The 23,353-nt window shown below is 40.2% G+C and overlaps 2 protein-coding genes across 3 annotated transcripts in view; both read right to left on the reverse strand.

Moving 5' to 3' along the window:
* The window catches only part of LOC133010648 (hydroxylysine kinase-like), a 66,515-nt gene extending 61,952 nt beyond the window's left edge, over positions 1–4,563 (reverse strand). Inside the window, exons 1-3 of the mRNA XM_061078245.1 lie at positions 4,557–4,563; positions 2,008–2,304; positions 607–749 (exon numbers count right to left, since the gene is read on the reverse strand). Of these exons, the coding sequence (XP_060934228.1) occupies positions 607–749; positions 2,008–2,304; positions 4,557–4,563 (447 nt within the window). The remainder of the gene's footprint in view (positions 1–606; positions 750–2,007; positions 2,305–4,556) is intronic.
* Positions 4,564–7,933: 3,370 nt separating this feature from the next.
* hykk.2 (hydroxylysine kinase, tandem duplicate 2) lies at positions 7,934–13,435 on the reverse strand. 2 transcript variants are annotated; one of them, XM_061078091.1, is made up of 5 exons: positions 13,374–13,435; positions 12,196–12,500; positions 11,182–11,324; positions 10,699–10,879; positions 7,934–10,579 (listed from the first exon to the last, which is right to left on the reverse strand). In XM_061078091.1, exons 2-5 carry the CDS (start codon positions 12,497–12,499, stop codon positions 10,137–10,139), a joined length of 1,071 nt encoding a protein of 356 aa, XP_060934074.1. In that variant the 5' UTR covers position 12,500; positions 13,374–13,435; the 3' UTR covers positions 7,934–10,136. The 2 variants fall into 2 exon arrangements, with proteins under 2 accessions (XP_060934074.1, XP_060934073.1); XM_061078090.1 differs by having other exon boundaries at positions 12,196–12,503; positions 13,374–13,434.
* Positions 13,436–23,353: the final 9,918 nt, after the last annotated feature.

Genomic DNA, 23,353 nt, shown 5'->3' on the forward strand with positions numbered 1-23,353 from the left:
CTATTTAACTGTTTTGGCAACATTGAGGCAGAACTGTACAAGTTGAATCTTGCATATACAATAGACATAATGAGCCCTGAAACCAGGTTTGGCTTCATCTTAGCAAATAGTTGCTTATTGACACATTTACATAAAATGTGCATGCTTTGTTTACACAGACACACCAATGCCCACATTGTATTAAAACAAAAACATCTTAGTATGGATGTTGCCCAATTCACAACGGGTTAATCACCACTGAGCCATTAGTCGTATGTCATAGAAATGTTATTATGTGCAGCTGTTATTCTAAGGGGTATTTTTATTGAGCTTTTTGAAAGAAAAGTCTTTCAGAGAAGAACCCACTGAGAAGCATCTCCAGACTTTGAAGTTCCCACCAGCTGGAGCTTTTTATTTTTTAGGTTTTACAGCCCACAACTCTGTTTTGGTTCAGTCTCACCACTATAATAGCTTTGGTTTGAGTCACAGCATGCAGTTGTTGTTTTTTCCTTTTTTGTGAAAATCCCTTAATTCCCACTGTTTAACCCCGGCAACTAATGACAGACAGAGTTCAAATGTGGAGAAGAAAGTCCTCCTTTAACAAAGGGATCTGAGGTTAACATGTACCTGAAGCAACGTCTTATTCAGGGTTGCAGCCAACTTGCCCAGATTGTAAAGATCGTGCTTTGTGACTGGAGACTTTGAGACCATCTCCCCTGGGAGGTAGGTCAACAACCTCACACAGTAGGTTTGAGCACCTTGTCCACAGTCTGAGGCGATAGGGTGGATAGAAAAACACAGTCAGTTCAGTCCCAGAGCATCGCTATCAAAGTACAGTGTTTTGCTCCAAGAAAAGTGCAATTAAGGATTAAGATAAGGTCACATTAGATAAGATAAGGACAATACAACATAAATACATAAAAAACACTATACAGGAAACTATTTAAAAAGGAATATGCACTATTTAAACTAAATATAATATATATATATCATATATACCTATTTACCTATTTATTTATATATATAAACATACATATTTATATAGTTATACACAAAACAATACACAAACTATATTTCCCCAGTGAAAGGTGTATATTATATATACTCCCATATATTCCCTGGATTTTCATTAGATCTTTTATTTTTTACTATATGTCTCTTTGTATTTTCTTTTCTACCTCATTCTGACAATCTGCTGCTAGGTGAATTTCCTCTGCCGGAACACTATAACAGTATTGCACATACATCATAGCATTGCATAGCATTGCAAATCAGAAAAGATAGATGTACCGGCTTCCGATTTCTCAATCACTACCGAGCGCCTGCTCCAGCATACCTGCGATTTATAGTGCCCCTGAGCTATCATCAGAGATTCATCCGGACACTGTGCTTCCCGTATCACAAACAAATACACAACAAATATTCTCTTCGTTCAATCTAGGTCAAGACACAACAGTGATTACTTAGATCTTCCACTTTGATATGAGACCTAGTTACCTCAGGAAAAAAGTCAGGTAGACTACTATCAAAAAATTTGGTTTTGGTTCAATTCATTAAAATACCAATTTGAGGGTCCAGTTTTAGTTTGACATTTTGAGAACTTCCTTGCTTTCTGGTGGAGTGGCAGACAGTCTCAACAAGTTTCATTTGTCTGGTAAATACCAAATGACAAAATAATCAGATAGAATCAATATTTAGCAGTTTGAGCCCCTAATAAAATGACTTATTTTTCTAGGGGAGTTCTAGACTAAATTGCTACTTTTGGATGTTGTACCCATAACATTAAAATGATCTAGTTATCTTTGTTATCCAAGTCCAAGAAATGCAGTTGCCTCAAAGTGAAACTTTATGTAACACAAATGTGCCTCAGCCCTCGTTTCATTTAAAATATTTGGGTGGTATTTTGGCAGTTGGCACAGTAAGATACGATTGATGAATACGTGAAACTGTTCATGGTCAGTGATTAGTAATATAAGTTGTGTTTTCATTTGAGTGAAATGTTATGCTGGAGAGATGTTTGGCTGTTACCTATTTCCTCCATACTCATCAGCTGCCCTGTGGTGGTGGACACCGGCGTCTGCGTAGGAAATCCATGCTGGTGAAGGAAGGACATGGCGAGTGTCTGCAACTCCAGCAGGGTCGTCTCCTCACTCCCTTTTGAGTTCATGATCTTCAGGACGTACTTGGAGCCTTCCTCATCCTCTACGAGGTAGTTCTGGTCCATGTAACTAGGCAGGGTGCTGATCTCCCTCACAGTCACTCCATAAAGCTGCTGCGTCACTTCGGTTGCTTGCTGGGGGGTGAGCGTCGGCCTAGGATCGGCAGCTGTGGGATTTATGCATAAAACAGCAACAACACAAATCAATTTAAAGGGGACATAGTATGAAAATTCCACTCTTTTAGGTGCTTCTATATGTTAATTTGGGTATCTGGCATGTCTCCCAACCCAAAAACAACCCAAGAGCTGTTTTAGACAAGTAAAGTAAAAAGGGTGCTGTTTTGAATGATCCCTGTGTTTTTTTGACCAAAATATGTAACAGATATTTCATTAAGACCCCAAGGAACCATATCAACTTGTGGTAAATGGGCATAATATGTCTCCTTTGACACAAATGGTGAGAGAGTACGCGGAGTCTAGCCAGACTGTAAAGCTGAAGCTCACCTCAAAGCGCATTGTTCAGTTTGTCAGTCTCACAGGATTCAAAGAACGGCTTAATGAGACTTTGCAGGGTCAGGGGTTAGAAGAAAAAGATTTGACCATCCTCACACATTACTGTATATGCCACTATATAGTTTGTATATTGTATATTACTAGGGCTGGGCAAGTTAACTAGTTAATTACGAGTTAACTCATCACTTATTTAACTCAACTAATTATTTTATCTCGCATTAACTCAGGTTTGATTATTTATTGTTTTATTGTGAAAGTCAGGCTTTTATTTTGTGAAAGTCTGTTGCTGACTGCTGCGGAACCGGAAAAAAGAAAATAATTGGCGGATAAACAACCATGGATAAGGGTACGGAGCTTTTACATGGCCATTTTCATTTTAAAGTTCTTCCAGACGGCGGAGTCGACAGAACCAAAGTTATTTGTAGCCACTGCCAAGGTGAATTTTCTTATCACCGGAGTACTTCCAGTCTAAAATACCACCTGAATGCAAAACACACAGTTGATATCAGCAAATCATTCAACGAAACAGCGAGTGGAGCGAGGCTTCGGCAGACTACGTTAGACGCAGGGAGGAGTATAGTTTTTCATAACGAAGAGGATAACATTAATGCCCTGGCAGTGGCATTGAGCTTTAACTTTGTATTTGGTTTGATAACATTGTTAAGTTGAGATTTACACTGAATATTTTATTTAACTGCTACTGTATTAAATGCTGATGTTAAAAGTGTTTGCACAACAAATGTTATGGCACTTTCGTTCATATGGCAGAACATTGAAAATAAAATTGCGCTATACACTACTTTATAATTCATTATTGGATTTTGCGTATACAAATGCGATTAATCGTGATTAATCAGGGAAATCATGCGATTAATCGCGATTAAAACTTTTAATCGTTGCCCAGCCCTATATATTACACATCATATCTGTACAGGATAATAGTGCCTGTCTAATTCCACAGATTCTATGGTATTTCAACCAGTAGCAACACGTCAGGACACAACATGTTTTAGGAATGTATACCTTAGGCTTAACTATCCAATAGGATGCGAACACCTGCATGTAATATGGAGAGTGACAGCAATTCTAGCCGTTCATGGATGTGCGGTTAGAATGGGTGATGCAAGTAGAGGAGGATATACTGGGAAGCTGTGGGAGACATCTTCAGACTTGGGTGTGACAATTGCTCATGTTACTGTGTAAGTGTTTGTATATTGTTCCAGCTTCTGGTCTACTTGATGAATCAAGTCTACACTAAAACCTTCTACATGAGACATCAGCTGCTGCCCGAGTTCTCCTTTCACCAGCTTTTTCAGGAAACTTCCATAACAGATGTAACACCCAACCAGGTAAGTTAAAAACCACCACATCTTATAGAATCTGCCTCCATACTGGTTTTGAAGGCGGTGAGTGACATTAATTCACTGAGCTTTAAGTCCTTCTGCAATAAATTCAATGTTGCAAGCGCAGAATAAGCAAAAGCATTTCCCCCAATTTCTGTGTAAACAATAGGAACAAAGAATAAACGCACAGAGGAATTCCCAAAGCATTTTTGCATGACACAGACACACAGATAACGAGGGAGCAGGCCCATGCAGAATGACCCTGTATAAAAAGTTGAACAGGCCATCCTATCCGAGAGTATAACTCCCAGAGATGAGTCACACCTTTACAGTTTGTAATAAATAGTACAAAGCGTATGATCCACACTCTTTCTAATTGGTTATATTCATACATATAAACACATATTACACACGTTTGAGGTCTAAGTGTCGTGTTGGGCGGCCGTTCCAACGTCTCAGCAGCCGAGTGCAGAACTTCAGGAGCACAGCAAACATCCACATTCTCGGCAAGACTTAGCAGCGACACTGCTTAATATTATTGAAGAGAAAAAACAAGCACTTACCCATCATCTTCTGCCTAAGGATGTGAGGGGTTGCGAGACTGTAGCAGTACTCTATGAGAGATTAAGCTTTCCAAATAAGCCAGATAAAAACGGCCCCACCCAGAAGCAAATGTTGTCTGACCGGTTGTTTTGGTGGTTGAAACATGTAATTATCTTTAAGGCTTCTAGGGATGGGGGTACTTTATCAACAACCCCATTAGTCTACTGAACACACTCATCTCTCTAATGCAATGGCTGCTGCTCTCTGGTGAGGCGTCTTATGTCAGATGGTCGTGATGATGATGATGATGATGGGACAATCAGCTGGTTCTCCAGGTTTAGGTCGTTAGCCTTGAGCAGTCTTCCCTGTAGTCTCTCAGAAGTAAGTTTTCCAAAGCAGAGATGCAAACTCCAGCACGCCTCTCCCGCGACTGGCAGATTCCTCAGGTCGTGAACTCAGAGCTCTAGCAGCGGGATGTTGTAAGTGTCTAACTTTGAGTAGCTGCTATGCAATCCAGGGATTTCATGCTGTACGTTATGCCTTTGTGGACTTTTCATGCTACGGAACATTTTGCACAAGCACCAGCATATCCAGGGCTCATTAAAAGTGTTTTCATTATAGGCAGCATGTCTCTTGCATGTCTCTCGGCTGTTTACTGCCAGAACATTTCACTTGAAGAGAGAAAGGTTGTTGGGTGAGGATAGAAAAGTGTCACAAATCGGTCTCCGGGGTAAATAATGGGGAGGCCACACGGAACTTGTGCAACAAAGTGGCCTGTGGCTGCTTGAACTCCTAACACACAGCACAGGGACAATGTCAACCGTGACCTGATAATATACATTTGAATTAAAATCGTTCTGCATCTGCTTCTGAAGTGAAGGCAATGCAACCTCCATGGGATGTGGGAGGGTCTGAGAACCACCAGAGGGCAGTGTTACATCTAATTTTACCCATAATTGAATAGATAGACGTCAGTTTAAAGTAAAAACACTTTAATCAAACCAATTTTAAAGCACGGTCTTAAAGAAAATAATGCACGGGTAAACGTTACATAGGAATCCTATTAAATATGAATCCAGAATATCAGAAGCTTCTCGATGAAGCCATCCTACAGATATGCTCTAAAATATCAAGATCTTAAAAGTGAGAAAGTTGTATTACATGTTTTAATTGGACACATTCTACTTGAAAAGAGATCTGAAATGTATGTGTATCCAGTGGCGGTTCGTCATACAGGGCGCTGGGGCGCCGCCCACCCTACAATTTTGAGATGAAAAAAAAAAAAAAAAAAAATGACATGTCAAAAAACATTATATATCAAATAATTTAATAAGAAATGTACTGTTTTAAAGCGTTAAATGTGTGCCGGAGACCGTAAGCCCCTGTCAAAAACCACTTAATATATTATATTTGGTAATATATTTTCCATTCATTATCACTGAGAGAGAAGCCACTCCTCCCTGTGGGCGCCGGGCAAGTGGAAGTCTATGGAAGCCAACAAAAGGGGCAGGAACATTTGAGCAAGGACAGCTTCTCAATGGCGGATGACAGTTCGAGCCATGGGCGCACTTCACTTGCGCCTACAGCCAATGAAAGGGTTTCTTATACATCATGCTGACAGGACTGTCCAATCAGAGACCTTATCACTGATCTACAGGAGCTGCATAGTTAGCAGATACTTTTAATCTGCACGGAGGTGCAGCTCCGGTCCCGGAGCACTGAGTGAGACAGGTAGAGGACAGACAGTGGACAGATAGAATCATTGTTGTTTACTGTGTCGTGTGTGTAGTTTTATCGATCAGTAATAATCAGCTGAAATTTTTAACCACATGTTAACGTGCATGGGGACGTGCTCCTCCGGGACCGGGACCGGAGCACCTCCCGGAGCACCGGAGCACCTCCCCGGGGACCGGGACCGTCCCCGGGGACGTCCCGGCGACCGGAGCACCTCCCGGAGCACCGGAGCACCTCCCCGGGGACCGGGACCGTCCCCGGGGACGTCCCGGCGACCGGAGCACCTCCCGGAGCACCGGAGCACCTCCCCGGGGACCGGGACCGTCCCGGCGACCGGAGCACCTCCCGGAGCACCGGAGCACCTCCCCGGGGACCCGGACCGTCCCCGGGGACGTCCCGGCGACCGGAGCACCGGAGCACCTCCCCAGGTGCCCCTCCCTCCGGTGCTCCGGAGACCGGGACGTCCCCGGGGACGACCCGGTCTCGGTCCGGGGACCGGGACCGGAGCACCTCCCGGAGCACCGGAGCACCTCCCCGGGGACCGGGACGTCCCCGGGGACGGTCCCGGAGGAGCACGTCCCCGGGGACGTCCGGACCGGGTCCCGGACCGGAGCACAGGACCGGAGCACCCCGGAGTTTTTTTTCTCTCATTGCGGTGGGCTATTTAAACCGCGCCGCCCAAGTGCGCCCCCCCCAAAAAAAATTTCACCAGCCGCCACTGTGTGTATCTAAACGACCTGTTCTGAACGTCTGAGAACACGTTCAGTTTCTCTGTTTTATACTTTCCAAAAACGTATTGGCATCGTGCAGCTTTGAGGGATTTCTGTATTTGTTAAGAGATTTGCTGGATTGCTAAAAGTATTGTCTGAGCACACACAGCCATCGTTGTGGTGTGGATTGGCTTAGTGTGATGTTGTCATTGGGATATGTTGGATTAGAGCAGTTTGTGCAACCACGGATGACATCTTTTAGGTTCCCAAACCTAAAATGAAATCTGGGATCCTAATGTAAGCAGTTGCATCATGTTGTTATTCAGAAACACTCCACACTACCTAGTTACTGTCAAATGTCACTGACACGTCCTCAGCTACAGAACAGGTTTTAATGGGGTGTTAACATTTCACATACTTGCTGGGTTGTTGAGACATAGCTGCAATCATTGTTCCTTGTTTTTGTCATCAGATTGTAGGGTTAGTTACGCTACTGCCAAGTAATGTTAACTAAGTCCAGTTTATTAATGCTATATTGTGCTGTGTGACAAAATTGATAAACTGGACTTGGTTAACATTACCTGTCAGTAGCGGTCGCAGTCACTGCTCGTCCTCCTCTGTAGAATGGTTCAGGTAAAAATTGCAGCAAAAGCATATTTACTGTTAAGCAGAAAAGCCACGCCCATAGGAACGTCCTCCTTCTGCATGCAGAAGGACTTCCTTAGCTAAACTGAGGGAACACATTTTTTTCTTCTTCACCTGATACCAGGGGGGCTTAGAAGTTCAAAGGTCAAGTCATTTGTTTTACAAGTGTAGTAATTGCAAACAGGTTATATGATGTAGGGTTAAATGTTGTACAAATGAATGAACTGGTCAACAGATAAAGATAAGAACATGAGGGTCAGAACTGTTCTCAGTGCAGGGACTTCAGTTATTTATGAATGAGACGGTTGTAGATGAGTAAGTATAAAACTGATTATGACAGGTTGTGCTCATTTACTGTTCTTATATATTTAATGTTTTGTAGTTAACTGACTGATTCATGATTCACATGACACCGATCTACTATATGAGCAATGAACACATTACCAGAATAAGCCACAACTGGAAAAATACTACATCATTCTTTGTTCATTTGCTGCATCATTCACATGTGGAAATGATTAATAGCTTAAATATACTTTCGAAGCAGTAAATATTAATTTAATAATAGCCATATTGACCTGATTTATGGGTACACACAATCTGTGGTTTGACAGCACGGAGAAGAGGCTAATAGCATTTAAAAAAGAACTGTTTACACAGTGAGATTTTAAACAGTAAGTCTAGGAGCGCTTCACTTTGAATGCTGGTGGTATACTTCATTCAATATTTGCAGAAGCTTAGAGCTATAAAAAGTTCAACGATTCAAGTGCGAAAACAGCAAAAGGAAATCTGTCCATATTAAGTCACAACGTTCTTGGATTGTGAAGAAAAACATTCAGTGCACATCGTCCAAAAAACTCAACACCAGTGATTCTATACAGGAGTTTCCATCAATATTCACATCCAATCAACCATCTCACTTCAAACAATTATTGATACATTCGCTTCAGAATATCTGTACGGCGTTATGCACACTACTTTATATATACACAGATCGGAATCAAAGATTGAAATTGACAATCTCAAGCTTTTCAGTTTCCAGTTCAGTTCATGATGAGAAACAGGTAAAGTTATAACATCTAAGTATAACTAAACATATTAAAAACTGTAAGAAATGCTCTTGTTTATAGAGATCATTGGAATAGTGTAAAAGTTCCAGAGCATTAAATGTGTCTTTGGTAAACCAGATTCAAATTTGTTCTGAAGGCACAAAGTTTATTGCAGAGGAGTTGTGTCTGTTGACTGTTTGATTCTGATTACTGGATGCTCAATGTACTGACTGGTTTTTGTGGTTAAAAGGACATATCTTACAGTACATATCGTACATGTCTCTCATCAGTACACTTCCAGAATCCAGTAGTTTATTTTACTAATTAAAGGCATAAGATGTGGACTGAACATTCTCCTCATCAAACACAGATCACATTATCTGGGCTAGAAATAGAGAATCAAACCCTGTTTCTTTCTGGATGTGGACAGAAACTTTTACTACCACAGAATATTCTAAACGGCCTTACTCACTTATAAACATACAATGACTATATCCCACCTACATGACCTCTGGCTGAGTCCCAGGTAATAAAAACAGTCCAATGTCCATTTAAGCAGCCCGTTACCATACAGAGGAATATTCTGTTACACAAGCACATACATAGAAATGTATAAACCCAAGTACCTAGAAATGTATAAACCCAAGTACATAGAAATGTATAAACCCAAGTACATAGAAATGTATAAACCCTGAAGACCTTAGGCACTTCCTGAACATGTTTCTTTAAGGTAACAGTACAAGATTTTGGTGAAAGGGATCTATTGGCATATGTTTAGTATACGAAACTACTGAGGTTTTCACTAGTGTGTTTCATCTAAATTATATGAATTGTTTTATTTACACTAGAATGGGCCTTTTGTCTACATCTGACGCGGGTCCTCTCGACAGAGGCCTCCTTGTTTTTCAGGTCCTCCACAGGTTATCTTTCATGTTTGTAAGGTGAGGGTGAGCGGAGGTATTTAGCTGCAACATGCAACTTCGCCACTAGACGTCACTACATTCTACACACTGTACCTTTTAGTACTCACCCTCTGCTGGTTCGGTTGCTGGCTACTTTTACAGTATATAATCCATTGTTAACATACAGTATCAATACTTCCTATTGCAGTTTTTGTTAATCTGCTCATCTCTAACTCAGACACACTTCAGAATTTCTTTTTAGGCTGTGTTTTCCTCTACATTTGAAGGATTAATTTCTCAGAAAATAATACATGGATCATGATGAAAAACATTAGGCATGTTTAGGGTACTGATATTTATGTGTGTGTGCAATGTGCAATATTATTCTAGTTTGGCTTATGTTGAAAACAAAGCGGTTCTATATTTGTCTATAGTTGTCTCACTTATTCTAATCTATTGTTTTAACTTTTGCTTTTAGAATTCATTCACTTGCACAAACGCTCCAGTGGAATCAAGTTATTGTGCGTAGAAATTTGTGAATGGCTTCCTTCACACATTCCTTATTTTTTGTCAGCAAACTGAGCAGCACTTTGGAACCAGGCCTTCTCGGCCTGCTCCTTTCCGAGCTCCAGGAGTTCACGGAGAATTCGGACGCCCTTCCTGGATGTAATCATCAAATACTCTTCATTTTCTGGCTGCAAGGTCACGGCGTAACGAGCTAACAGCAAAGACTGGCAGAAGCGGCACAACACCAGCACATAGAGACACTCTTTCTCTGCTTCATTGAGGGGGAGGACACTCTCCCAGCCTGCAAGGACAGCTCCACCCACCTCAATGGGGTTAGGGTGCTCTATCATCATGTACATGATAGCGATGGCTAACTCATGGATGTAGTAGCCGCTGTGCATGTCCCCAAAGTCAAGGATACCAGAGATCCTGTAGCAGTCAGTCTCATCAGGCTGCATGAGCACATTGAGGTCATTGAAGTCGCCGTGGTTATTGCCTTGGAAAAGAGAAATAAAAAAAGATTTGTTAGGTGAATTGAAATATATTATTGACTACTATATTCAGTGACAGACAGGGATCAAAGTGGGGGGTATAATGAGTTAATACCAAACTCACACTTGCGGAAATCAGGGTATTTTCCAGCCACAGAGGTCTTGTACTGTTGAATGACAGACTTTACAACCTCCTGAAGAGGGTCTCCATCCAACACATAGAGGTATCCTTCCAGGAGAGGGACATTTGACAGACTCCACTTGAACCCCTCCCTTTGCAGCACGCTGAGGTGAGGGTGTGTCATCTGGGGGGGGGGGGGGGGGGGGCATCAGAAGTAATGCTGAGAATTAGAAGGAAGGAGAAAAAAAACCTACACGACAGGAAAATATAATTTAAGATTTGTCAGTTGAGAGCTTTATCGTTTCGTGGTTGATGAGTAGTGAAGACACCAAGACGATGGCATTGGGGAAAGTGAAGTGGCATAATGATTTGGTTTGAACGTTCATCACGTGTGAACTATTCACAAAACAATGATTGGGTTTTTGTCTTGCAGTATTTGACGTCTACATAACATTGGACATTTTAAAATCAAAGTGAATAGCATACCTCTTTCAGGATTTTGTCCATTTTGGCTGCTGTGCTGCCGATTTCATACAATAACTGTGGCGTTAAATGAAGCTTGGAAACTGTGGTGCCAGGCAGATAAGTCAACAGCCGCACCAGGCACTTCTGACAGCCGTTGCCAGAGTCTGCCGAAGGTCAAAACAAACACATTAGATTAGCATTACAATCATTTCCCTCTCTCTTAAAGTCTCTGCACTAAAGCGTGTGTGCTGCAGCCTTGATCAAAGGAACATCTATCATTCCTGTAGTGTAAATAATAGAGGGAAAGGTATTTGCTCGCCAAGAGGCAGGAAATGTCAGAGTACCTTCTCCGGTGGTTGAGTAGCCCATCACTTATCTTTATGTGCTCTGTGAACCAGCAACCGTCTCACATAGTCAGCATGTCCACACATGCCCATAGAAATATACACTGATGATGGATAATATAAAATATATATATATATATTTATTTATTTATTTATTAAGTATCCTATAGATCTGTTCCCATTACTGAGGAACTTTTAAGAGCCTTCTAGACCGTCAGAGAAATCAGCACATATCTATACATTGAATAATATATTTGATCTCTTCATGTAATAATTATTCTCACATAATTCTAATTTCATAATTGCCATCCTGTAATCCTCATTGTAGCCTCAGTTTTAAGTTTGCTCAAGGGATAAGATAAGTTAAAAAAGGATAAAATAATCGTCCTTTAGTTGTCTTTAGGGGAAATTACCAAAGTACCAAAGTTAACAGAAGTCTTTGGTTTTACTTTAGATAATTCTTGTGGCTATGTATGATGTATTGTGAGGTGGATGATAGAATGAATTAAATGTATAAATGAAATGAAAATAGTGACTGAGACTGTTGTGAGAAATTGTGCTGGAGCAGATGATTTAACACACTACAGAACAAGGATGTGATTTTTAAACATATGACAACTATCTCTAACATGTCTCTAACGTGCTAGATTACATCATTACTCAGGGCAGAGAAGCGTGGCTGAACTCGTACCTATTTCTTCCAGACTCATGAGCTTTCCAGAGGCGGTGGGCAGGGCTGTTTGGGCAGGAAGCCCGTTCTGCTGCAGGAAGGACATGGCGTACGTCTGCACCTCAATCATGTTGGGGTTCTTGCTGTCCTCCGAGTTCATTATCTTCAAGACGTACTCGCCGCTCTCCACCGTGGCCACATAGAAGTTTTGGTCATCGTAGCTGGGCAGAGGGCGAACCTCTGATGGCGTCAGGCTGAAGACTCTCTGCACCAGCTCAGACGCCTGAGGCTCACTGAGGCTAGGCTTGTAATGTTGCCCTGACATTCTGCTAAATGGAAAAGTGCCATGAGAAAAACAAGGTTTTTTTGCAATTTTTGTTTTTAAACAAACTGTCTGGCATGTTACCAATTTAAGTTTTTTTTTTCATTGTGCCATTATTGTTTTTTTTTGCAGTTTACTATTATTGCTGTTGTTGAGTGATTGTGATAATAAATGTATGTTAATTGTTCCATCTGTGAATTCCCTCTCCTATTAAACTTTTTAGATAAACTGTGTACTAATGAGCAACAATTTAAATACTCCATTACTTTTAAGTCATTTAACACAGATACTAATCATTTATCACAGATATCACAGATAATGACTAGATTATATACAAAATAATACAAATCTGCAAATCTGAGACTTGTATCATTAAAAACTGAATTAAATGTTGTTGTTTAAACCAAATCCTTTTGCTTTGTGTGTGTTGCTGTTCTCGTGTCCTAACAGTAAACAAAAGATGACATCTTGAACTCTAGAAACATGATGTAATAGCAACTTTTCCTCAGTTTATTCTCGCTATTAAATCTGAAAACTAAACTCGGTTGCAACATCATCATCCTGAAAAGGTTCTGAGCTCCTTTCAGAAATAACGACTCCAACACTTGTGAATGTGCTCGGGTTGTTTTCCTGCTGGGTTTACACCAGGTGGCTCGGGTCAAATTGCAACGTGTCCCCGGTTCGAGCACTATAGTGTGACTCGAGGTAATAACACAGGAGGGTAAAGCAGGGGAAAGATCATGAGCCACACACACAGTGCACATGCATGTGACAGCCGGTGCATGTCTGTACATGAAACATGCTACAGCGGAGCATCTTTCTGAATCCACAGACTAAAGCATGTTTGGTTATGAGGGATGTTTTGATCTGTACTCACCTGCAGCTACACACAGACTCCAGAGGTCAGATCATAGGAAACGTTACGTCGCTTGACTACCGGACACGTGTGGTGCAAACAATGTGCAGCCGCACTATTTATGTCCGGAGAGGCATTTCAAAATAAAAGCAAATCCTTTCCACTTCCTGTCCACAGTCCCGAGGTCGCTCTCGATGTATTGGAGTGAATGAGGCAAATGTAAAGTGAATGAAAACGAAACTAGAAGGTCCCAACTGTCTGCTAATGAAACCACATTTAAATGCACTTATTCATCCATATGTGGATTTGGATCTGCACAAAAATCATAAATGTCAGCCAAGTAAACATGCCTGATATTTTTTTCACCAAGATCCATGAATTATTCGATTAGAGATCAATGAACATTTTTATACAAAAGAAAGAGGCAAAAAAACATTCTGGATCCGAATCCTTCAACCAAGTTTCATTACAATCAGTGGTTTTTGCCCAAAGTAGCAAACTAACAGACAATTGAGGCGAGCACATGACCTCCTTGGTGGATGTAAAATATCCAATTTCTCTTATTTTATCTTACGAGTGATTGCGGCAGAGTCGTCAAAAGCCCTCGAGGTCTAAGGAAAGTGACATTAAGTGGAGTGACCATCTGAAGGAGGACCAGCAGGATCAAACCTGGCAAATGTAGTAGCTTCTAACTACTCGTGGTGATATCGGTTGATTTACAACGATATATGTTCGGGTGAAACCACAATATCGACGTCACAAATAATCAAAGAGAGGCATTTCGCAACAACTGAAAAGGTGCAAATCTAATTTAATTTGAGTAAATCTGTTGTTTTTTCCCCCATATATGGAAAATCTACAAAATTTTTGGGTTATATTTTGGGGCTACGGGTCCTTGGTCCTGCATTTATTCTGGATTACCTCACAACAGTGGTGTAGGGCAGGGTAGACGCAAGCAAAAATTGCATCAGACGTGTCATTACGCTCTGCCTCCTCGGTGCTGCCCCTGTCAGAGAAGACGCTGATGGTGACAGAGATTATACCTCTGTAACAACAATTCAAAGTGAAGAAATCAACCACATTGAGCACTTTTTAATGGCAGAACAGTGTAAATTATGCTAATAAAATGTTATTTATATATTACTATTGGCAAGCTGTAATATTTATACAGCGATATTTGCAAACGGCCTCAGGTCAAATCATGTTAATTTTATAATGGTGGTTGTACGCTGTTCCAAGTAACAGTGTACAAAGAAACGTTTGGCCCATAGATGACTGAGTTGACTCAAAAGGTCATCAAGTCGCCGCATCACCCGGAACGTTGATGATTATTGATGCAAAATCTGCATAAGAAATAAATGCAAAAGTTGTCTTTCATGTCACTGTTCATAACAAGTGACTTAAACTAATTAAAAGTAAAACAACTTCTCCAAACAACACTACACCATTGCAACGCTAGTGACCTCTCACATCCTGGAACCTGTGGGAATTAAAGTTCTCTCTATGTTGAAAATGATCTAATGCACTATTATTGTAAGTAGACCTTCGGAAAGACCGAAATACGTGGGCATGATCAGCCATAACCTCCTCACATTCCCTCCAGCCGCTCAGTTGCATTGCAGTGGGTTTGGACTAATAGAAAAAGCTAATTCAATTGTTCCAGGAGAAGTGAGCTGACTTTGTGAACAGACTCATGTGGTATCAACCCTGCTGCTAGCTGCTGTAGACCCCACTTCTTCCCCTGACAGGGTGTGCCACTCGTTCGGCCGTGACCTCCAGTTCCCGCCTCTCCCTGTCAATCACTACCTGCAGTTGTCCCTTATCTTGCAATCATCTACATAACTGCTGCAGTATACAAGCTCAGGTCCGATCGCCACCTCCCCTCTCCAGAGATTCAGCCTTACTTTATGGCATGCTTCGTCCACACCCTGTCCAGTTTGTTGGATCATGTTCTTATCGCTGCCTGCTTGTGCTGTAGCCCTGGTTTTTCTCAGGATCCCCTGATTACCTGCTCAGGTTTCCACACTGTCTCCTTGATTCACCTCACTGCCATGGCCTAATTGACATTAGAAATGAAGAGGCTAAAAAGTCAGAAGGTCCCAACTGAACAAAAGGGATGTGAAAGCGCTCATGAATGTATCAATTGGTTGCAGTTACAGTTTGTGCAGGCAAGTGAGCCAAACTAACATTTCTATATCCTCTATATTTTCTACAACAGTGCCAGGAGATGGTTTGCATTTTTCATGTCTTGTTTTAAGTTGCAGACAGTTGAAGTAAGTATTTCTGACATTGGCTTTTAGTCCTGTTACTCAGCCACTTTTACATTTCATTAGGCCTGACTTCTACAAGCCTCTGCATTTTCCCTGCAGGTCAGACAGACCTCTGTGGGTTTGTACACGCTGAATTCATTTGACTCAAATATTACTTGGTTCAACTTTAATTATCAACACCAATAACTTCATTGAATGTTCTACAAGGATGTTTAGATTTTTGTCGATTTTGGCGCCTCTGTGGACAAAAGCGGTAGTGTTTCCTCTCCCTCCAATAGGCTATTTAAGCCAGACTGGCTTAAATTGTTGCTCCGACTTTGTGAGTAATCCGTCCCGACCAGTCATTGAGAATAGTTTATAGAAAAATAGAATGTTCTCCCTGAGTGTTTCATTTGCTGTTGTAGGTCATAAAGAGGCAGCGATATTAAAAAAAGACCAATCAAAAACTCCTTGAAGGGACTTTAAGATAAAGTAAGCTAATGACAATTTTCATAGATTAAAAGGAAAATATATTTTCGGCTTCGGCAATAGATTTTAATGACAGTAATTCTCAGTTTGAGCCGATGATAGTTACTGAAAGCTTATCACCCACTTGGTACACCCATCTAAACACTTGTCGCTTATGCTTTGCATATTATATATAGATTATTTATTTCCTGATGTCTTGGCATTATAAAGATATTGTCAGAGTGTGCAACTTGTTAGATGAAGGGCAATGCTTTTCAGACATGGGCAGATGTGAACGTGTGTGTGTATTTGTGGTCAGTCGCCTCGAAAATGGGGTCATCTCAGACCACCTGTCACAAATCATCACCGACACCGACAGCAGCGGCGCAGAGAAAATGCCAGCTGGTTGATTTACTGTATATACCAGCCACTAGCTTGATTCTTTACTTCATCCAAAGGATAGCACTGACTCCTGACTTTATTCATGACCTGGCTGTATGTTGGGGTTGAGGGCACTAAATATGATGCTTCCTGCACATTGCAATGTTTTCAATGCCTGGATATAGCAATGCGCTTTCTTCTACTTTACCCGAAACATCAAATTTACTTTGCTTGTTTATACATTATACAGTAAAGCCATTTCAGTCAAATAACTCACCTTGAAGTGTTTATTGCAGCAGGGTTAGTGTTTGGCCTCTGAGCTCCAGCTTCATCACTCCCCCTGGATATTATTACAAACAAACAACGGGAGTGATGGGACATTTTTTGCAGCTTGAATAAATCGCCAGATTGGGAGGGTGTGTAATAAAAAGGACTGTGCAGAGTGACTCACATCACGTGATCGGAACAGTGCAGGTCCAGTTGGCCGCATGAACTAGCTCGCAAACATCGCCACATATATGATCACTGTTAGACATCAAGCTTTGAATATCATGTTATGTCGAAGCTTGTATTTTTGAAAGTCATGATTGTGATGTTGGAGGGCCCTTGATACCCAGCCTGATTTATTAGGCATGACAGATTAGTGACCTTGTGGGATATGGGGTGCCGTTTGTCAAGCAGCTCACGCTGAAAATAGCAGCAACATTTTGTCACATTTAGCTTCAAACCATGTTTAAAAAACTGGTGTGAATTTTTGAGAGTCACTTTTTTGCACATTTACAACAATATTTGTCAACTTGGAGATATTTTAAATATTTAAATCCAAATGTTAAATGTAACACTTAAATGTTAAATGTTAAATCTAAATGCTAAATCTAAATCTAAATGTTAAATCTAAATCTAAATGTTAAATTTAAATCTAAATGTTAAATATAAATATAAATGTTAAATTTAAATATAAATGTTAAATATAAATGTTAAATTTAAATCTAATTGTTAAATTTAAATCTAATTGTTAAATCTGAATCTAAATATAAATGTTAAATCTAAATGTTAAATATAAATATAAATGTTAAATCTAAATTTAAATCTAAATGTTTAATCTAAATGTTAAATTTAAATGTAAATGTTAAATTTAAATCTAAATGTTAAATCTAAATATAAATATAAATGTTAAATCTAAATGTTTCGGGTGAAACTAAATATTTAGCTAATATGCAAATTCAAATGCCGGTTACAGGAAGTAGTAACAAAATAAAAGCTCGAGGAAGTCAGAGTGTGTTTATTACGGAGCCCCCCAGGGGACACGGGGGGAAATGAGGACAGCAAAATGACTTTTGCGAGATCCCGAGAAAGTTTAGGACAATGTACATCCGGGTATCTCATAATAATGACATATTAAGTCATTATTATGAGATACGGGTTGTGGGCGGGGCGCCACAGAGCAGGGCTGAGCGGCTGCGGGGACAGCCTCCCTACTCGCGGAAGTGGGCGACTGTGCATCGATACAGAGACATAACAGGATCGATCCATGTTTTCTGCTGCGTTCATTGTCTTAGCGATGTGCTGCCGCTGAATCATTATAACCAGAACAGACGCTCATTAAAAGTCCGGTTGTCCTGTGTGTGTCTGTGTCTGCTTCCGCCTCACTTCCCTCTGTCCCGCGCTCGCTGATGTTTACTTTGTGTTTGTTTGATCTCATGAAACACATGTTTAAACACCGTGTGCACGTAGTCCCCGCTCCACACAACACAAGCAGAACGTGACGCGCACAGTCAGGACCGTCAGCGTTAAAGTGACGGAGCGATCCGAAGTCATGATCGGTCATCATCGTTTAATAACTAAAAAATACATGTGATTATCAGTTTTAGTGAAGAGGAACAGAGACAAGCATACACCCCCCCAACACACACACACACACACACACGCACACAGCCCACGCACACACACACGCACACAGCCCACACACACACACACACACACAGTCTCCCATGACAGACCCTGCAGTCAGTATCTCATTATTATGAGATAGTATGAGCTCATAACATCAGTCCTGTAGGTGTCCTAATAACTTGTGATCAGCGCTGGTGTTTATTGTTAAAGTGTAAAGTGAGCGGGGGACAGAGGGACGTGAGGAGGAAGCAGACACAGACACACACAGGACATCGCTAAGACTTCCTCGAGCTTTTATTTTGTTACTACTTCCTGTAACCGGCATTTGAATTTGCATATTAGCTAAATATTTAGTTTCACCCGAAACATTTAGATTTAACATTTATATTTACATTTAGATTTAACATTTAAATTTAAATTTAACATTTACATTTAAATTTAACATTTAGATTAAACATTTAGATTTAAATTTAGATTTAACATTTATATTTATATTTAACATTTAGATTTAACATTTATATTTAGATTCAGATTTAACAATTAGATATAAATTTAACAATTAGATTTAAATTTAACATTTATATTTAACATTTATATTTAAATTTAAATTTAACATTTATATTTATATTTAACATTTAGATTTAAATTTAACATTTAGATTTAGATTTAACATTTAGATTTAGATTTAACATTTAGATTTAACATTTAACATTTAAGTGTTACATTTAACATTTGGATTTAAATATTTAAAATATCTCCAAGTTGACAAATATTGTTGTAAATGTGCAAAAAAGTGACTCTCAAAAATTCACACCAGTTTTTTAAACATGGTTTGAAGCTAAATGTGACAAAATGTTGCTGTTATTTTCAGCATGAGCTGCTTGACAAACGGCACCCCATAGTGGGAAGCTGGATTTCTCCCAAGTGAGAATCCATCCAGCCAAAACTATTTGCTTGTGGCCAAACTGTAGTTGTTTAGACCAATCAGCTTCTAACGAGGGAGGAACCATTGGCAGCTACAGGCATATCTGTGGTGACAACTGCGACTAGTGACTGTTTGTTAATGGCAGCTGCTAAAAAGGTTAGTTGCTACTATAGCATCAGTTATATCAGATATGTAGATGTGAAGAAAGCAGAGCAGAAGGCTTTTTTCAATCTAAACTGTGATCCTTTCTGAAATAAATACAACTTCACTGAACACAAGGTGGCCTCTGACAAGAGAATGGGAGAAAAAGTACAAATGCATTATGTATGCAGCCTCCATCTGACATCCTGTTCATATTTATGATTTGACTTTCCGCTCGGCCAGTCCCAACCTCTTCTCTCCCTCGCTCATGACTTGATCAAATGTCCCCTGAGCAACATGTGTCTGAAATGGCAGCTGTCACAGAAACTGTTGACTCTCAGCATTAGTGTACTGCATATTTATCATGCAGCAATTCGAGATCAGTGGTCTCTGGCACATGTTCTAGTGACTGCTAGATGGGTTCAATCATGCGTACAGTGCCTATTTAATATCAACAATCAATTCCACAATCATTGATCTATTCCACAAAGGATTCTTTGAATGAAAAGACTGTTTTCTGTTTCTTTTCACACACAAAATCTTGGATTCGATGGATCTGAATGGAAATGGACTGAGAGGCGTCTGATCCTGTGAGCATCAGTAGGCATTTGGCTCATCCTGGGTTTGTTTACGAAAGCACAGGGGATGTGCCGATCCTGTAGCGTAAAAACATTTCTCCCCTCTTTGTTTTTGTAAACTCCATGCAGCATCCTGATGGGATTTCCTGTTGCTGCCAGCGTAATGTTCATGCCTTTTTATTCTTAGACACGCTCACAGCAAAGCTTTTGTCCAGAATGAAATATTTCTACAAATACGAGAGTACCTTTTGTCGCTTTCTGATCTGTTGATAATTTTACTTTTCTTCTGCTGGGTGAACATTTAAAAATAACTTTTAAAAATATACCTTAACTACTTGAAGGTTTGCCATGAAATCTGGTGGTCTAAACATCTAACCTCAGAATGTGTCATCGTGTCACATCATCGTAACTTCTTCAGCCACCCAGAACTCTATCCCACTGCAATGCTACTATTTCTCCTTGTAATTTCTCATTTATCAGATTTTTCTCTCTCCAATTGACTTAGTGGTGCGAATTCACTCATGCTCTGCATATGAGCTGATAAATTATACGTCAAGTCAAATGTTCCCTAATTGCTCTAATGTGGAAAAAAACTAATCAGCCATTTCATTAGAACTGATTTAAGTCTTGTTTTGACCTTCTTAGGTGAATAGCAGACATCTGACACTGATTGCTATGACGTAGTCTCATGATCTTACCTGATATTCTTCAGCAACTATCTGTTAATGTTCTAATGTGGTCCTACATGTGCCACAGTGAAATGGTGAACCAGTTCAAGCTACAAGCAGAAACCCTCATCTATTCACAAGAATACATGAAAATGAATCATCATTACACTACATGTCCTTTTTCCTTAATATATGCTGTAAATTGACAACTGCGCTTTTCCTACTCATACACTGCCAATTCAGCCGTCAGGGGTCGATTGTCTTGCCCAAGGACACTCCGGCATGTGCCAGCGACAAACCATGAACCTTCTGGTTAGTGGATGTTATACATGTGAATATATATGTGAAACTGCCTCGTGCAACTTCTAAGACACTCGACAGACACATCAGCTGTTGTGGTCTTGTAATCTCTAACCCCAAGGAGACTCAGCAAGCTTATATGTGGTGTACAGTGTCAGAAATAATGGATTGCACTGAAAGGACAAGCCATTAGGCTGTCATGGTCATAGCAGCCATGGCCTACACTGCTACAATGGGTGTACTAAACAAGAAACCTGACAGCCCAGCTCGGTGTGGCATCCTCTCTGCCGCAATGGGTGACTTGAAGGTGGATGTTTCAGTGTCAGGTGTCAGTAATGTTTATTGGTAGAGGATAGTGTTTTTAAGAATGAAATGGGATCCCTGCCTTGATGCTGGAAAACAGAGCAAAGTTTACAGCTGGTCCCTTATATCATATAAATAGATGAATAAATAATAAAAAAGAAACATATATATATATATATATATAGATAGATAGATTGAAATGTTTAAATATTCATCAGTGAAGGTTGGTCAGAGATGTGCAGTGAGCAGCAGCAGCATTAGCAAACATGGACATTTCATTTTGGTCAAGGATCATATTGCATTTTCTTCTTTTTTACACTATCTTGCTCAAATATCATCAAAATCATCTATACCTTGTCTTTACAGTTTATTCTTTGAGGGTGTGGGCTGAAGCCAATCCCAGCGGATACGAGGCGGGGTACACCTTGGTCAGGTCGTCAGCATACTCCAGCATGTAGAGAGAGACAAACAGCTCTCTCACATTCATAGTATGGGCAATTTTAAACTGAAAATAATACCAAACATAATAAAAATATTGCAGGATGGAAAAGGAGATGTCGAAGAAGGTGTTGAAAAACCAAAGAACACTTTATCTTGGAAAGACAATGCGTTTCAGGAGCTGTCGGTGCTGAGGGCTGATGCTCCCCCCAGAAGCTTACCCTCACCTGATTTGTCTGAATAATGTCCAGACCGTAGTGCTAAGAGATTAACCAATTGATTCTAAATGGGGATCAAGATCTGAACCAAGAACCTTCTCGCTGCCATCATTGTCATTATAATTAGTAACAATAAAAAAGTATTAATCACAAATCATTATTCAACATGCAGGACATCCTTCTGTAGATGTCATGTGGCAGGTGAGTGACGTACTTAGATTAAGTACTTAATATTACTCCCATGTGTGAATTCTCATAAAAAGCTGTGAAAGTGAGTATGTGTGTGCCTGAGAGAGATAGAGCAAAAGGTCACTTATTAACATGCATCAGTCCTGTCAGGTTAACATCTGCTAAGCACCAACTGATTATTCATGAAAAACAGAAATGCTGTGTGATACCTGTGTGCTATTTAAATTATTCACTTTTATCAGCTGCCTCTGCTCTGTTTTTTTTTACCTGGATTACTGCCTGAAAGTTTCTTTTGCAAATGCAACCCCACCATGGAATTCCTCACCCATGTGAGATTGATCACCCAACAGGCAATCAGCACGTACTGGAGAGAGATTTAAAGACATCTCCCCGATGCGTTGTTCGGTAAACTGCATGAAATCATCTCGCCTTAGGCTTCGGTGTTTTGATATTTCAGAGAGTGGAAGCAGTTTTTTTCCTGATCTTAATTAGCAGTATGGATTGGAAATGGAAAAAAAATGCCCTGCCCTGTTGACTTTATAAATGACTGCAGTAACGTAGAGTTATAATTAATCTTGAGAGATTGTCTTCACATCCTCTGAAAAAGAGGTTAATGACGAATCACACGGACATTTTAATAATCGGAATCAACAAAGAAGAAATGAGTTCAGATTGAAGTGATTGATTTTATGTTAATACAGAGAACCTGAGGGATGGTTTGGAAAATGACAGCCTGGTAGTTTGGCAATTCAAAATTTAATCTAACTTCAGGAAAAATACGTGATATGAGTTCCTCTGCCGCCTGCAGCCCGAAGGATGGAAGAAATTGTTCACTGCTCCTGCTGCAATGAGTCATTCCATCCTTTCCACTGTCCAGCAGGGAAAGTAGAAATAATGTTTTCTTTTCAAATCTACAACCTAAAGGCTCCGTTTCATTCATTCCTGATTCAATCTAAAAAAAACTGTCCTTTACAGATCAATGAGCATCAACACAAAAGCACCTCGACAGCTCCTCAGCATCCTGTTAGGGAAGAGACACAAGACTGGAGGAGGAGATTAAGAGAAAATGAGAGACAGGAGGTGGCGGAGATGAGAGACAGCGTGTTCACTGTAGAATGAAATCGATAAGTGAGATAAATGTCTTCAATCACAGCAACAAATGATTTTGTTGTTGTGATTGAAGATATTGTATTTTTGTGTTGTCGAGCAGTTTTTATGTTGGAGATTACATTATATTACATTCCAGTTTG

Source organism: Limanda limanda, chromosome 9, assembly GCF_963576545.1.
Source record: "Limanda limanda chromosome 9, fLimLim1.1, whole genome shotgun sequence".
In the NCBI taxonomy this organism is placed as follows: domain Eukaryota; kingdom Metazoa; phylum Chordata; class Actinopteri; order Pleuronectiformes; family Pleuronectidae; genus Limanda; species Limanda limanda.